General features: G+C 46.5%; 1 protein-coding gene across 1 annotated transcript; it reads left to right on the forward strand.

Annotated features, from left to right (window-relative positions):
• The first annotated feature begins 1,494 nt into the window (after positions 1–1,494).
• TMEM114 (transmembrane protein 114) lies at positions 1,495–12,194 on the forward strand. Its single transcript, XM_081170982.1, has 4 exons — positions 1,495–2,127; positions 3,176–3,256; positions 9,410–9,547; positions 10,637–12,194. Exons 1-4 carry the CDS (start codon positions 1,944–1,946, stop codon positions 10,867–10,869), a joined length of 636 nt encoding a protein of 211 aa, XP_081027108.1. The 5' UTR covers positions 1,495–1,943; the 3' UTR covers positions 10,870–12,194.
• Positions 12,195–15,736: the final 3,542 nt, after the last annotated feature.

The following is a 15,736-nucleotide window of genomic DNA, read 5'->3' on the forward strand; positions in this document are numbered from 1 at the left end:
TGCCATCAAGCACCTGACTCACCACTCAGCTGAGTCAGAGAACTTGGATGGTAAGCCAATTGATCTCAGTAGCAGCCATTGTGGTTGCTTGTGTTGAACCACACAATGGTCAAGCCTCAGCCAGCTCATGACTGTGAACCCTATGTCTTACATCCACTGTCAGAGGCAGTAATCCCAGCCGCTAATCCTACTCTTGAGCTCCCTGCCTTCTACCCTTCATGTCCCAGTGGGCACCGGCAACCACTGCCTACAAGAAAAGGATCCAGCCACTGCTGCCTCCCAGCATCCACTGCCTGAGGCAGTTGCCTCACTTTGCTCAATGATAGGGCTGGTTCTGAGTGCCAGTGATGGCACAGAAATTGAAATTAGCTATTTGGTGCAATCTTCTCTCACGACAAGTGCTTCAGTTTTTTGAATAAGCAAGTGATTGAAAACAACAACAATAATGCTTTGAGTTCTTTTGAGAAAAAGGGTGGTAACCTACTGTTACAGGCTGCCCCAATCTCTGAGTGGTGTGAGATCCCATGGTATTTGCACTTAACCAGGGTTTGTGTTGCTTTTGGAATGAGGCACAGCAGAAACTATAATGTCTTTATGACATACGGTTTTATTCACACACATATACAGCCTGAGTGTAGCATGGAGGGGTGTACAACATTCACAGCAACTTATGCCATAAATGCAGCAGCAACCTATCCAAACAGGCAGCCAGGATTGCCCTGAACCTTGGGTTCAAAACAGCAGCCAGGATGGTTCAGAGCTGCTTTGTAACAGCCTGCTCTAGTCTGTCTGAGGCTAAGTTGTTTCGGACTTTAAACAAAACTGTGACTCCCTTATTACGACACCTGTATGGTTTCATCAAGTGAATTTATACAACTTCCTCATATTGAATAATCCCATTAATAAATCTATCTCAGTCTCCTGACCAGTTTATTCTGGATGAGCAGGTCATGCCTCTCTAGGCTCTCACACCGTGGCCACGCAAGGCACTTCTCAGTGGAGGTGCAAGTTGGCATGTCATCTCCTGCACTGAAACAATCTGTGCACTACCACGGACAACCCATGCATTATTAGGGGGTACAAACCATAATATCCAAACTGCAGACCTGAAGAACAGAAAAGTACAGGATGACATTTCACACATGACACTGAAGATGCCTTTAAGTTCCTGACATAATATAATAATGTGCACATTTTGGAATGCCATTGAGATGGGATGGGAAACATCAGAGAGAGACTTTTTTAAAATGAAAAGTACAGATTGATCTTTCCAGGCTCTAACATCTAATTATACACCCAAGAAATGCAAAGGAGAGTCCTTTGGAGATCATGTGTGGATATGCCCTGACCATCTCTTTGCAGGTCACCCTATTCCCTTATTGCAAATTCCTTCTTGCAACCTCCCTGCAGCTTAAAAGAGCTGGATTTACTCATTGCTCCCTGGGTACTGTCTGTGGTGCTGATCTCTGACGTCCTTCTCCTCCTCCTCCTTTCTTGTATTCAGGAGAAAAAAGCTGTTGATTAATTATTGCCTGAACAAGAAACCATTTGGTATTTTGATAGGCTAGAGTGGGCTTCTTCAACCATGCGCTGTGCATGTTTACTCATTTGGAGGGTGACTGGGTGAAGTGCAAAGAAGGGGGGCCAACGACTGTCATAAGTATCTCTTATTCAAAAGCGGAACCAACTGGCTATGACTTTCCATGCTGGGAGGAAAAGACAGAGTAAATAGAGGGACAGATTGGAGGCAGGGTTTAATTAATTATGTATGGATTTTCCTGACCACCAGGCTGTTATTACCGCCGTTTGGACCGCAATTCATCTGTTGGGCAATCAGAGAATCATATCCAGAGGACCAGCTTGTGATCAAGGGATGAAAACAGTGGTTCAGTTCTTTCAGACTTAGGACCAAGGCAGCAGGTGGCAGCCAGAAGAAAATTGCCATGAAAGTCACATTGAACGCCGTCTCTCTCTTGGCAGCCTTGGCTGGCGTGGTCAGTTTCAGCTTCCTGCTGGTGGCTATCAGCACTGACTTTTGGTACCTTATTGATGCTTCTAAGCTGCAGAAGCTCCTCAACCGCACAGACAGCCTGAGCTCCCATTCAGGGCTCTGGAGGACGTGCCAAGGTAAGTAACCCCTGGTTTCCTCTTGAGCTTTGGTGGGAAATGGTTAGGCTCACAGGAAAGTGCCTTAGACCGAGTCAGACCATTGGTCCACCTAGAGCTCAGTACTGTTTACACTGACTGGCAGTGGCTCTCCAGGGTTTCAGGCAGGGAGTCTACCTGGAAATGTCAGGGATTGAGCATGGGATGTTCTGCAAAGCAGGTGATCTACCTCTGAGCCATGGCCCACTGACATAAGTTGAGCTCTTTGGGAAAAGTCTCTTCCTAAAGGGAAATACTTCCTTTAATTGGCTGGCTGGGCAGACCCCATCCCACCAACTGTCTCGCAAGGTATCCCACCACATGGCTGGTAGATGGGCTTATTTTATTTTCCAACCATGCTTTAGTCATATCCTACCTTTCCTCCAAGGAGCTCAAGGTGGTGTATAGATCTCCCCACTCTGTTTCATCATCATAACACCCCTGGGAAGTAGATTAGGCTAAGTGATAGTGACTGGCCCAAGATCACCCAGTGAGCTGCATGGTTGGGTGGATATTTGAATCCTGGCCTCCCAGGTCCTAGACCAGAACTCAAACCACTTCCCTACCTTGACACTCTTTATAGGTGAAAGGAAAGGAAACAAGCATTGGAGAGACAGGACATTCCCAGAAGGAGTCCTTATTCTAAACCTGCTGGTTGCAGATCACTACATTGGTAAATAAAGGATGAGTGCTGGCAAATTAGTTAGTGATGGTTAGGATTAAGGGGCTAAGCCTCCAGGGTGGAGTTCTGAAAGGCATATATGCTATCCATGTTGAAATCCATGGATTTGACTGCTGCAGTCAGGCAATTGTTAAAGACCAGTCTCATAGAACTGTCCTGTGCTGGGAGGTTGCATCAAGAAGAAGTGGAGTTGCATGTTCTACTTGGTTTAGCAACCAGATTAATCAACTTGATCCTTCAGGTTGATTAATCAACGGTGGTGAAATGGAAAATTTGTAGTAAGAAATGATCTATTGAATTCTGAATAAATGTTTCATGGTCTTTCCCTTTCTTTTCTTTCTCTTCCAGTTAATAGGACCTGTTTCCATTTGGTAAACCCCTTTAACCCTGACATATCAAATATCACCACATCACACAAGCAACTCTTAAGTAAGTGGCTTAAAAAACGTACCAAAATTCATATTTTAGGATAAAATGTGTTCAGAAATGCATATGTTGACATAAAACAAGTATTTATATACATGTGATATCTGAGTATGTCTTTAAATAAAAAATAGTACCTAAAAAAATCCCAGATTAATGTGGAAATAGGATGAAATAGACATACAAATGTTTTTGTTGTTGTCGGCATCCATCTGTCTCAAGAGCCAATGGAGTGTGCCTCTGGGGTGAAGTCAAACTGCTGTGTTAGCAGCACCAAATTGACCTCTGTGGGGCTCAAGCCTGGACAGGTGTATGGAGGTCCTGGGCTGCCCAGATGTTAGGATGCTGTCAGCAGCTCCTGGCTGGTTGCCTAGGAAAGTATAAAGACAAGGAAAAGTATCTTACAGACCTTTTTTATTTCAATCTTTACAGAAAGAGGCTAGAGAACCTAGCCTCTTGGATAATGGTGTTGTCCCAAGTGAATCTCCACCTCCTCATCTCTTCAACTTCCTCATTTGTCATTCTCATCATCTCCTCTATGAGTGCTGCTATGTACCTATGTCTTTGAGTTCTTTGTTCTCCTACTTTTAAGGCTCACCAGGTTTTGGGAGATGGAGGGCCTAGAATGCTTTCTAATGACGAGTCAGCTGGGTGTTGTTCTGGCTCTCCCATGATTTCCCAGCTTTTCTCCTCATCTGCCTCTGAGCTGTGACCTCTCTCAAACTCCTGTTGTCAAAATATACTGTCTTCCTCTTCCTCCTCTCTGGAGGGGTCAGCATGGGGAGGTGGTCTCCACCATTCCTCTTCTGCCCAGTCCCTGACACTAGATGACAAGACCCCCTCTCTTGGCCTCATTGATGTGGTCGAAAGGAAAGCAGAGCAATATGTGTGGTACCAGCTTGGCTGCAGGAGTTGCTGGAAGGAGTTGTACATGGCGCTATCCCAGCTGCCTTAGGGACTCCACTCCGGATTTGTGTAGGGTTTATTCCTTAGCCCTTTCTTCTCCCAAAGATATCCCACAAGGCAGCAGAGGTTTAGGATCAGAGTTTTTCTTCTCCTAGATGGGCCACCTTCCCAGACCTTCCCGGGTTGATGAGCCACATCTGCCCCTCACTTCCCTCTAGTCTACAGCATGTGCAGAAAACACCTTATTGACCGTTGGACCCACAATCGGTCGTGTCCGCTCAATCTACCAGAGCCTGTCTTTGCATGCAAGGAAAGACTCTAGTTTACCCAGGGTTTGAGACCCATTGGCTACCCTCACCTGGTTTAGCTGGCCAGTCGAAGGCATTTCATGTGGTGTTACTGCTGTTGCATGCTGACAGCTTCTAGGAGCCACAGGTGAAGACTGAGAGCAAGGTGGGGACCAAAGGTGGACAAACTACCCCAGACGGAGCATGACGTGTCGCCTTCCAGAGGTACTACCTTTTCCCTAACACCCCATATACCCACTTACGAATGTACACATGCAATATTGACAGACTGGACCCATCCCTTTCCAGTTATGGGGGCTGCCATCCCCCTTACTTGTAATGTCCCTGAATGGTGTTCTCTCTGGGGCATTTGGAGAGAGAAAAAATGGTATGCATTCCCTCCCACCCCAAAATTAAGATTCAAGACAAACAAAAGAAAACACTTCTTCACATAGTGTATGTACTATGTGATTTTCTCCTACAAGATGAGGCAGTGAGGCTTTTACCAGAGATTAGACAATGTTATGCAGGATATGGCTATCTGTGGCTGCTAGCCATGATGGCTGTGTTCTACCTTCACTTCCAGAGATATTGTGTACCTAAATTCCAGTTTCTGGGAATCACAAGTGGGGAGATTGATGCTGTTGCACTGAGATCCTGCTTCCCATGGGCATCTGTTTGCCATTGTGAAAACACGATGCTGGACTACAAGAGCCTTTGGCCTAACCTAGCTGCAGAGCTTTTCCTATGCTCTTATGAGCAAAATATTCTACCTAATTATACCATCCAGGAATAGGGCCACAACATTCAGGGTCTGTTTGGACTCAGGCCTATCTCTAGAACCAAGGAGCAAAAGTCAGCATGCTTACCAGTTAATCAATCTAATCAATCAATCAATCAATCAATCATTCTAATCTTCATTACAGTCATAGACCAGCACAAGTAGGGTGGGAGTACAATCATTTAGAATCTGTAAAACGTTTTAGAAAGCTAAAAAGTATTAAAACAGAAGGTATAGCCAGTGGCGTAGCGTGGGTTCTCAGCACCCGGGGCAAGGCAAGTAATTTGCGCCCCCTAACCCGTGGATTTTAGCACTCGAGTCTCTTCCGCCCCCCCCCAGATGTTGCGCCAGGTGCGGCAGGCCCCCCCTGCACCCCCCACGCTACGCCACTGCTCCCACCACAAGTCTTCAGGACAGCCATCCGAAGGCTGGCGCGGGGAGAAGGTCTCTCCGCCCCACCGCCAGGCTTCGGAGGAGCCTTCCGAAGGCTGGCGGTGGGGCGGAGAGCCCTCCTCCCGCCGCCAGGCTTTGGAGCAGCCTTCCGAAGCCTGGCGGTGGGGCGGAGAGCCCTCCTCCCGCCGCCAGGCTTTGGAGCAGCCTTCCGAAGCCTGGCGGTGGGGCGGAGAGCCCTCCTCTCGCCGCCAGCCTTCGGAGCATCCTTCCGAAGCCTGGCGGCGGGAGGAGGTCTCTCTGCCCCACCGCCAGGCTTTGGAGGAGGTCCGAGGACAGTGGGGAAGACGTGCTGCGCTTCCCCGCTGTCCCGGAGATTTCCCTATGGACTTTTGTCTTGTGAAGGGCCGGCCAAACGCGCCCCCCCAATGTTGCGCCCGGTGCGGCCGGCACCCCTGGCACTCCCCACGCTACGCCACTGGGTATAGCTAAAGGACTATAAGAATCTAAAAGAAACTTAAAAAAAATCTAAAAGAAGGGTTAGGAGCATTAAACGGATGTGGAAGAGCATAAAGGTTAGTATATAAAAGACTATAACTAACATAGGGACGCGGATGGGGCTGTGGGCTAAACCACAGAGCCTAGGACTTGCTGATCAGAAAGTCGGCGGTTCGAATCCCCGTGACAGGGTGAGCTCCCGTTGCTTGGTCCCTGCTCCTGCCAACCTAGCAGTTCGAAAGCACGTCAAGGCTGGAAGGTAAACGGTGTTTCCGTGCACTGCTCTGGTTCGCCAGAAGTGGCTTAGTCATGCTGGCCACATGACCCAGAAGCTGTGCGCTGGCTCCCTCAGCCAATAAAGCGAGATGAGCGCCACAATCCCAGAGTCGGTCACGACTGGACCTAATGGTCAGGGGTCCCTTTACCTTTATAACTAACATACTTACCAGAATCAAGAATAAATGTGAAAATGCAAAGGCGAGCAACAGTGAGCTCACCTACCCATTTAGCTGTAGCCAATCTTTCAGGCTATATATCTACCGTATATGGTCATTCTGCTAGCAAGCAATATGGCTGCCTTGGAGTGGATCAACTTATCTGCTAGTGGAGAACAATAACATAAGAGGACATAAGTCAAGGGCCCACCAAGCGCAACACACTAGTTAAATCCCCCAAGCAGAATTTGAGTACAACAGCGCTCTCCCTACTTGTGCTCCCCAGAAACTGGCATTGAGAGGCCTACTGCCTCTGACAGAGGAGGGAGATAGAACATATCCTTAAAGCCTAGTTGCCAAGTTCATCTAACCCTTTTTTAAAGCTGTCCAAGTTGGTGGCCACCTTGACCTTTCGTGGGAGCGAATTCTGTAATTTAACTGTACAGTGGTACCTCAGGATACATATGCTTCAGGTTACATACGTTTCAGGATATAGACCCCGCTAACCCAGAAATAGTGATTCAAGTTAAGAACTTTGCTCCAGGATAAGAACAGAAATCGTGCTCCGGCGGCGTGGCGGCAGCAGGAGGCCCAATTAGCTAAAGTGGTGCTTCAGGTTAAGAACAGTTTCAGGTTAAGAACAGACCTCCAGAACGAATTAAGTACTTAACCCGAGATACCACTGTATAAGAACTAAGTTGCAGCTTATGGCAATTGCTGCAAGCTCTTCCTATAATGATGTGGAAATGAAGTTTGGAAGTCAGCTCCAGGTTCACAGTTCTAATATGCTAGTCAAAAATCTCCTCATGCCTAAGCTGAGCCTGTTGCAATAAGATGAAATGTGTTCATGAGTAAGCTGCCCACTGCAGTCTCTCTTTCTTGCATCATTTATCCATTGTTATGAAAAGCTGCATTTTTCATCATCCCTTTTAGAAGAGCTAGAAGCAGTGATAGGTGGGAGGAAATCACAGCAGAACCTCTTGTTTTGGCCAGTTGCACCAATGTACTAAGGCAAGCACCTCTAACAGTTCTGTGAATTAGTATAATAGCATTCATTACCAACTCTTGAGTTTCTATTATTTATTGGTTTCCATAGTAGCTTTAAAAGACCAAGAGGGAAGCCAGGTTTTCAGTGCATGGGCAATTAGTACTGAAGAGAAACAAAGTGGAACTCAGAATCCAGCCACTCACTTACAAGGATGAAAATCTACTCTTCTACTCTTCTTTTTTTCAAACAGCAAGGCAGACTCTAGTCTTCTTAATTGAAACCCAGCATGCTCATTGCCAACATTTTAGGGTGATAACCATAGTCTCCAGTTGCAACGAAAATGCCTGGGACCTTCACAAAAACCCTTAAGCCCCCACAGCTTCTCAATTTACCATGCAGAGTCCTGAATTCCCAGCTGCAAGCCTTTCCTCCCTCTCCCCTCAAAATACCTCAAATCTTTCTCCACCTTTTCATTCATTGCTCCTTCCATCTCCTGGCCAGGGAAATGGAGAAGCTTTAGATGTACTGCTGCAGGTGGGGTCTGAGTTGGCTACAACCCAACGTAGACTCACCTTTAAACACAAACTGATTTGATTGTCTCTCCCAGGCTTACTTGAGGCGCAGGCTCAGGCAGCCCAGGGCAGAAGACAAAAGAGGGAATTAGAAAGGCCTAGGAAAGTATTCTACACCTCTCTGTTTATTCAGCTGGTGGCAAGATAGCTGGCAGGAAAGGTCATCAGAGAAGCACAGAAAGCTGATTGCACAGGAAGAAAGCAAACAACCGAGCAGTAGCTCCTAGGAGGCACCAGAGGGCTCTGAGGAATTTCCAGTTATCCATTAGCCCATTGCACATGAAAAAGACAAAAAAGACAGGAAAAGAGAAAACAGGCAAGAGCAGGAAGGGTCACTTACAGCAAAGAACAAATCACAAATAAGCACAGCTGGGAGACAAGTTACCCATTCTCTCATCCAAAACATGTTTATTCAGAAGGAAGCACAGCTCAGTGGGACTTCAGATTGCAGCCACCATGATATTTATGAAAACCAGGCATCTTATGACACCTCTAAAGATGGACAGATGGATTGTGGCCTGGCGTCTGTGTGGATAGGGGAGCTCCAGCCCTGATGGACTTTGTCTTTTCTTTACAAATTGTTCTCTTACCACCAGGGATTGACAAATATGTCAGTTTCAGTTTCTCATTTCCCCCCATCTTAAATTCATTTCTCCATAATTCCATGGCAACTTGCTAAGGGGGAAAATTCATGAAAATTCTTTATCATTTCACTTCAAATTTCTCCTAATAAATGTGGTGTTTGGACCGACTAATACATTTTTTTGTATTGCAAAATTGGAGAAGCATGAATTTGGAAGGAGAGCTGCCCTTTGGTTCACATATAGGCTCTCGAACTGCAAATTAGGTGGTTTCTCGTTGAAATGAGAACAATGGCGAAAAGGGCATTACAAAATCTAGACTGTAACCAAGTGAACAAAGTCAGAAAAGAAAATGCCAAGAAGCTTCTAAGTGCAGATTCCTCAGATTTTAAAAAATAAATAAATGCAGAGATACAGTATTTAAAGTAAGAAAAAGAGAAAACAATTAAGAAATCCTTATGTTGGAGTACAGCAAAGGGACTTTCATTTTGTTGTCTGAAACATTTGTATCAGCAATCAGGATTACTGTCTCCAACAAATGTGTCTCTGCAACTAGCTGTTCTTAGTTTACATGTAAGTTTCTCTTCAAGGGCTACGTGACAAAAACTTTCATACCACGCTGTTAAATTAGGTCCTTTGAGATCCTTGCAAAAAGTGGCAATAGCCATATGTGTAAGGACAGTACTTGGCAAATGTGACCGGTGGATTTTGTTTCCCTCCAGATATGCATGGGGCAGTTGTGATCCTGCTACCTCTTAGCCTCATCTTGTTGATCTTTGGAGCAATGACGGGCTTCATCAGTATCCTTGCACAGGCTCACTTCCTCCTTATGTTCACTGGCCTCCTCTTTCTCCTTGGAGGTATGCCATGGAGCTGCTATGGATTTGGGGGCGGGGCAGGAAACAATTCCTTGCACTTTTAGACTATCCTTAATTCCACAGAAGCTGAAGGCAAGGTAACCTTCCCCATGCACCATGGCCTACAGACTGAATATGGCCTGACAGGTCACAGACTTGCCAGCCCCCAAATTTTATCTCTTGATCTGATCAGGAGATAAAGCTCTCTATTTGCTCTTTAGAGGGCAATATCTAAAGAGCAGGCAGGCAGAATGATTTATCTCCCTGATTGGCACATGAAATATCCCTCTGGCTGCTCTCTAGATAGAATCGCTGAAGGACAGTTGGATGGATCTTTTATCTCCAATCTCAGCACCAAGCACTGCAGCACTGAGATCAGAGATAAATCTTCTTGCTCTTTATGAATAAAAGGTAGTGTCCACCCTCACTCAGGTACTGCCCTTTACTCTTAAATAGCAGGCAGAGACCATATAACACCAGTCCTGCAATACCTACATTGGCTCCCAGTACGTTTCTGAGCACAATTCAAAGTGTTGGTGCTGACCTTTAAAGCCCTAAACGGCCTCGGCCTGGTATACCTGAAGGAGCGTCTCCACCTCCATCGTTTAGCCTGGACACTGAGATCCAGTGCCAAGGGCCTTCTGGCGGTTCCCTCCCTGCGAGAAGTGAGGTTGCAGGGAACCAGGCAGAGGGCCTTCTCGGTAGTGGCACCTGCCCACGGAAGCCCTCCCATCAGATGTCAAGCAAATAAACAACTATCTGACTTTTAGAAGACATCTGAAGGCAACCCTGTTTAGGGAAGTTTTTAATATTTGATGTTTTATTGTGTTTTTAATATTCTGTTGGGAGTTGCCCAGCCAGATGAATGGGGTATAAATAAATTATTATTATTATTATTATTATTATTATTATTATTATTATTATTATTATTATTATTATTTACTTTATAAAGGTAAAAGCTGCTTTCATTGCCCCACCTGCTTTTGCCTCTAGCTCCACCCACCCCTAGAAAGTTGCCCTGAATGGAATATGGTCCCCAGACTGGAAAAGGTTCCCCTCTTCAGACTCCTTCACAGCTCGTCTCTCTTTCAGCTCTCATCACACTGGCCGGGCTCAGCATCTACATCACCTACTTTGCTGCAGGCTTCAGGGAAGCCATTCTCCTCTTAGGAAGGAAGAACCTTCTGGATATTATCAACATCCGGTTTGGCTGGTCTCTGGCCTTTGCATGGCTTTCCTTGGCTACCGAGATCCTCACTGGGCTAGCTTTCCTCCTGATGGCCAGGATGGTGGATATGAAGCAAAGGCAGGATTGCACCATATGAGGTTATCAAACACCACAGCCCATCCGGGTCAGTTGGTTTTGACACCACCAGGTTTCCATCTCTCCCTACTTTCTCTTTCTTATTTTGAGCCACCTGCTGGCACTTAAAAGTGAGTGACTTTTAAGTCAAAGGATGGCTTGTCTTGCTCTCCCCTGGGCCTTTTTTCTTCCATGCGCTTATAATTTTGGTTAGCAGATGAGTGGCCTTCTGGAAAGAGGGTCTTGTGCAGATCTAGGCTCCTTTTGTCAGTGGCGAGGAAATAAAATATGATGTATGAAAAGGAAAATTCCTGGATGCCAAGATCCAGGTTTGGTGAGAGAATCCCTGCAGAGATTTAAAACCACAAAACATGCAGCAAAATGAAGTGGGGAAATATTGTTTGTTAGACCTTTAAAACATGCCCTTTTAAGTTCCAAAATAGTCCCCTCTTCTGCCAGCACAAAAAGGCTTGTAAGAGCCATGCAGTCTGAGCTTGGATCAACCAGCTCAGACATCTTCACATGCTGAGCTTCTCTGGTAGACTGAAGATGAACAAAGGCCTTGATCACCTTCCTCCCAAGGTGAGGGGGAATAACCTAGTTTGGGTTTGAGATGATCAGAAATCTGTACTCCTACAGAACAGGTGCCTACCCACCACTAGGTTATATATCTGTGTATTAAATGTCTCTAAATTCTGCAAGCAGAAGCAATTCCTGCGGGCAGAATGGCTTCCACGAATAGATCAGATGTAAATAAAAACACAGTTATAGAAAATTGCTTCTAACAGCAAAGTCAGATGGTGAGCACTGGCAGAAACGTAGCAAAAATGGGACCACAAGGGAACAAGCAGAAACGACCCACATGTTTGATGGAACTTTGAGAGTTGCAGAAATACAATTTTTTTTTAAGCCCCCAAAGCTTTTGGGGGAAACCCACTGGAAAACAACAACAATGCAGCGAGAGTAGAACATGTTGAATGGCCACAGAATTTAGAGTGACAGTTTGAAAAGAACAGAAGAAAATAGAATGGGAGGCCGAGGTGGGATGCTTAGTTTATTGGAACACTGAATGTAAGCTCTCCTTTGTGAAAGGAGATGAACTGCAACATTTACTTGCAAGCCTCCCTTTGTACATCTATACTGCCCAACATCTGCAGGTGCCTCCCAAGTCCTTGTGACATCAAAGAATGCTCACAAACATTCTACCTTCAAAGGGCAAAGGTCTGTATAATCTTGATGAACTGAGCACTGGTTATATCCTACAAATAAATACTGCTGCGTGCAAGACATCTGCTTTGGCAGAGGTGCTGCTTCTCTTCAAAGAGAGGTGTATGTGTGAGTTTGTGTGTAGCTCAGCGGCGTAGCGTGAGTTGTCAGCACCCGGGGCAACGCAAGTAATTTGCGCCCCCTAACCCGGGGCAAGGCACGTAATTTGCGCCCCCCTAACCCCTAACCTGCGAGTTGCCGCTGGGCTGCCGCCCAAACGACGCCGCTTGCCCGGAGGAGGAGGGGGGCAGAGAGGCGAGGAAAATGCAACGGCCCAGCAGCTGCAGCAGCAGCAGCGGCGGAGGCGGGGCTGTGAGAAGGGGCTGCCTGGTGCGTCCTCCGCGGCGAGCGCTGAGAGCCGCTGCCTGCCGGGCGCCTTCAGCCCGGATGCGCGCACAGCTCGTCGGTTCCGCGAGACATGCGGCTCTGCTACAGCCTGCGCCCGAGGCTCTTCGGCGACTCCGGAGGCAGCGAGCGCGCCCCCCCAGATGTTGCGCCCGGTGCGGCCTGCCCCCCTGGCACCCCCCACGCTACGCCACTGGTGTAGCTGCCTGTGCCAGCCCTGGTGTATCCTGCAAAGAAATCCTGCTGCACACAGGACACCTGCCAATACTATAGAGAAGGGGTGGCAACATGCTTTCAAGTTGGTTTCCACACCAGAAATAGCTCTGAAAGAAGAACTGTGGTCTTTGCTGACATCTCGTGGCAGGAGTGAGAAACTGAATAGCTGAGAAGGAAAAAGAGAGGGTGCCATATTTATCAGCTTCAGTTGGCAAGACAGCTAAGGCCATTCCTGGACCGAGGTAGCTTAGTCACTGTGGTCCTGGCATCCACAACCTCAAGACTAGATTACTGCAATGCAGTAATGTGAGGCTTCCCTTGGGCTTAGTCCGGAAGCTGCAGAATACAGCAGCTAGGTAGTTGCCTAGGACATCCCATTGATGCTGTGTAACACCTCTGCTGAGTTTGTTGCACACTGCCTGCCAATATGCTACTGGGCGTGATTCAAGGTTTTCTTTTTGCATTTAAAACAACTTGGGACCCAGTCATCTAGAGGCCTGCCTTCTTCAGAAAAGACATTGTCCCAGAGGTGTGTTTAGTATGCACAAGGGAGCAGGCTTTTTTGTTTGTTTAAGAAAGCTTTACCGTAATGTGACCCAGTCATTTTATGGAAAATTACATGTACAACTATAGCAATGGCCTTAATTTCTTTTAGTTCACCGAGTCTGCAGTCTTTTGTGTTTTATCTTGTACTACCCCACTTTGGTGGCTTTTGGCTTGTGAAGTGGTTTCTAAATCTGCAAATAAATAAAATATGATGTAAGAAATCTGGCTAGATTCTCCAAAGTATGTTGGGCCAACTCTATATTCAATTAGGCCTGGAATATCACCGGTCTGCGAGTGTCTCTTTGTTCTGATGCATGTGTGTGTTCATCTTTGTCGAATCACAGAATTGTAGAGTTGGAGGGATCCCCAAGCCTCATCTAGTGCAACCCCCTGCAATGCAGGAACCACAGTGAAAGAATCCTTAATAGATAGTCAACAGCCTCTGTTAAAAAACCTCCAATGGAGAGTCCATCACCTTCCAATGTAGCCTGTTCTACTGTCAAACAGCTCCTACTGTAAATCAAAATCTGTCACAAGTAGCAGACTCCAGACTAGATTGTGTACGTGGCTGGCCACTGTGAGAACATGACTCTGGACTAGATGGGCCATTAACCAGGTTCTTCTTAAGTTCTTAGGCCTTAAGACTCAGACAACCAAGGGCTCAGATTCCCAGGTGAAGTCAAAAGTTGAGAGGCAGGAAGGCAGATGCAGGAACCCTTATATTTGCATGCTCTCCTATGATTGGTGGCTTTTTCAACCCCCCCGTGCCACTGATTGGAGGCATTCTCAAACCCCAGGAAGATGCGGATTGTGTCCCTTTTGTCTCTGGAACCCAGTTGCTCCAGTGCAGGGATGGGGAACCTCTGGCCCTCTAGAACCACAGGTTCTAGATTCTGCAATCAAGTGCATTTCAACTGTCTTATTTAGTCTAAGACCTCCACAGATAGTGAAGGAAATTTGTGGTTTCTATTTCCATGCTTCCCTCCATCCATGTGTGTGTGCTTTTTTTTAAAAAAAGTGTAAACTATAATTTCTTTAAATAAATTTAGTTGTACTTTTTAATTTTTATTTCAAAATCTTCTTCCTCCTCCTTTAAGCACAGGAGATAGAGAAAGAGGGAGGGAGGGAGAAGCTAAGCTGGGTTTCCTGTAACAATATTTCAGTGTCAGTAGTGTCTCTCTCTCTCTCTCCACCTGCCCCCTGAAGCTCAGCATAATTCTGCCGACGACAGGGACCCTGGGACACCCACATCTGCTTCCTGAAGAATTACCATCCTTTTCCCAGGCAACCTGGCCTCCTCAAATATTTAAAAGGCAATATTGTCTCGTTCGCACGCAGGGTGCAGAGCAAATAAATGGCTCCGCACTGCGCAGCAGCTAGGTCTTCCTCCAGCACTTTGGAACTGGCTGCACCAGCACAGTGGGGAAGCGTTTGCATAATCATCCTTTTATTGCCATGATCGCCAGCTTGGCTGGCATTGTACGAAGATGAAAGTTAATTATGAAAAGAGAAATGCATTAAAATAATATTTAGGCCTGCCTGGAGGAAGGCTAGAAAGGCAGCCAGCTTTGGAAGACCCCTGACAAGCATGCTCAACACCCGGGCTGCGTGATCTGTGCTAAACAGTAAAAACGCTCACGTACCATGCACCAGCTGCAAACACCAATTCTGGGGCAGAAAAAGCTGAGTTTTTCAAGCTGCACATGCAAGTGGGCAGGTCTCTGCTCCAGGGAGAATGCAATCTAGATTTTGACACAGGGGAGATAGAGAAAAGTTGATTAAAAAAAAAAAGAATAAAAGGGACTACAAGGAACAGGATGAGGATCCTTCCAAACTGAGTGAATTGGCAAGGAGAAAGCACAACTTAGGTACCGTATTCCCCTTTAATCGCAAAGTGAATCAACTTTCTGACTGCTACCCTGACTGCAGAAGTTATTGGTTTGCACAGACACATAACAAAGCCAAAGTTCCTGGAGTCAAAACATGAGGTACCTAAAATGCCAGCGAGGCTAAACTTTTCAGTCAGAGTACATGACATCTGAGCCAAGTAGCCAACTGACTGCTTGCTTTCTAGGTAGAGAATGCCCCCCTACTCCCCCCCCCGCAATATGCATTCACAGTTTTTATTTTCATTTAAGGACATGAGAGCATAAGGTATGTTTAGGTTAGAGAAGAGAAGATTGAGAAGTAGAATGAGAGGCAACTTGAAATATCTGAAGGGCTGTCACATGGAAGATGGCCAGGCTTGCTTTCTGCTGCTCCAGGGGGTAGAATCCGAACCAATGGATTCAAAGTACAGTGGTACCTCTGGATGCGAACGGGATCCGTTCCGGAGCCCCGTTTGCATCCTGAAGCGAACGCAACCTGCGTCCGCATGTCTGCACCTGCTTGAGTCACAATTCGCCGCTTCCGCACATGCATGTGATGTCATTTTGACTGTCTGCGCATGCGCGAGTGGCAAAACCTGGAAGTAACACACTCCGTTACTTCCGGGTCACTGCGGAGCACAATCCGAA

Source organism: Podarcis bocagei (genome assembly GCF_964188305.1).
Source record: "Podarcis bocagei genome assembly, chromosome: 14".
NCBI classification, from domain to species: domain Eukaryota; kingdom Metazoa; phylum Chordata; class Lepidosauria; order Squamata; family Lacertidae; genus Podarcis; species Podarcis bocagei.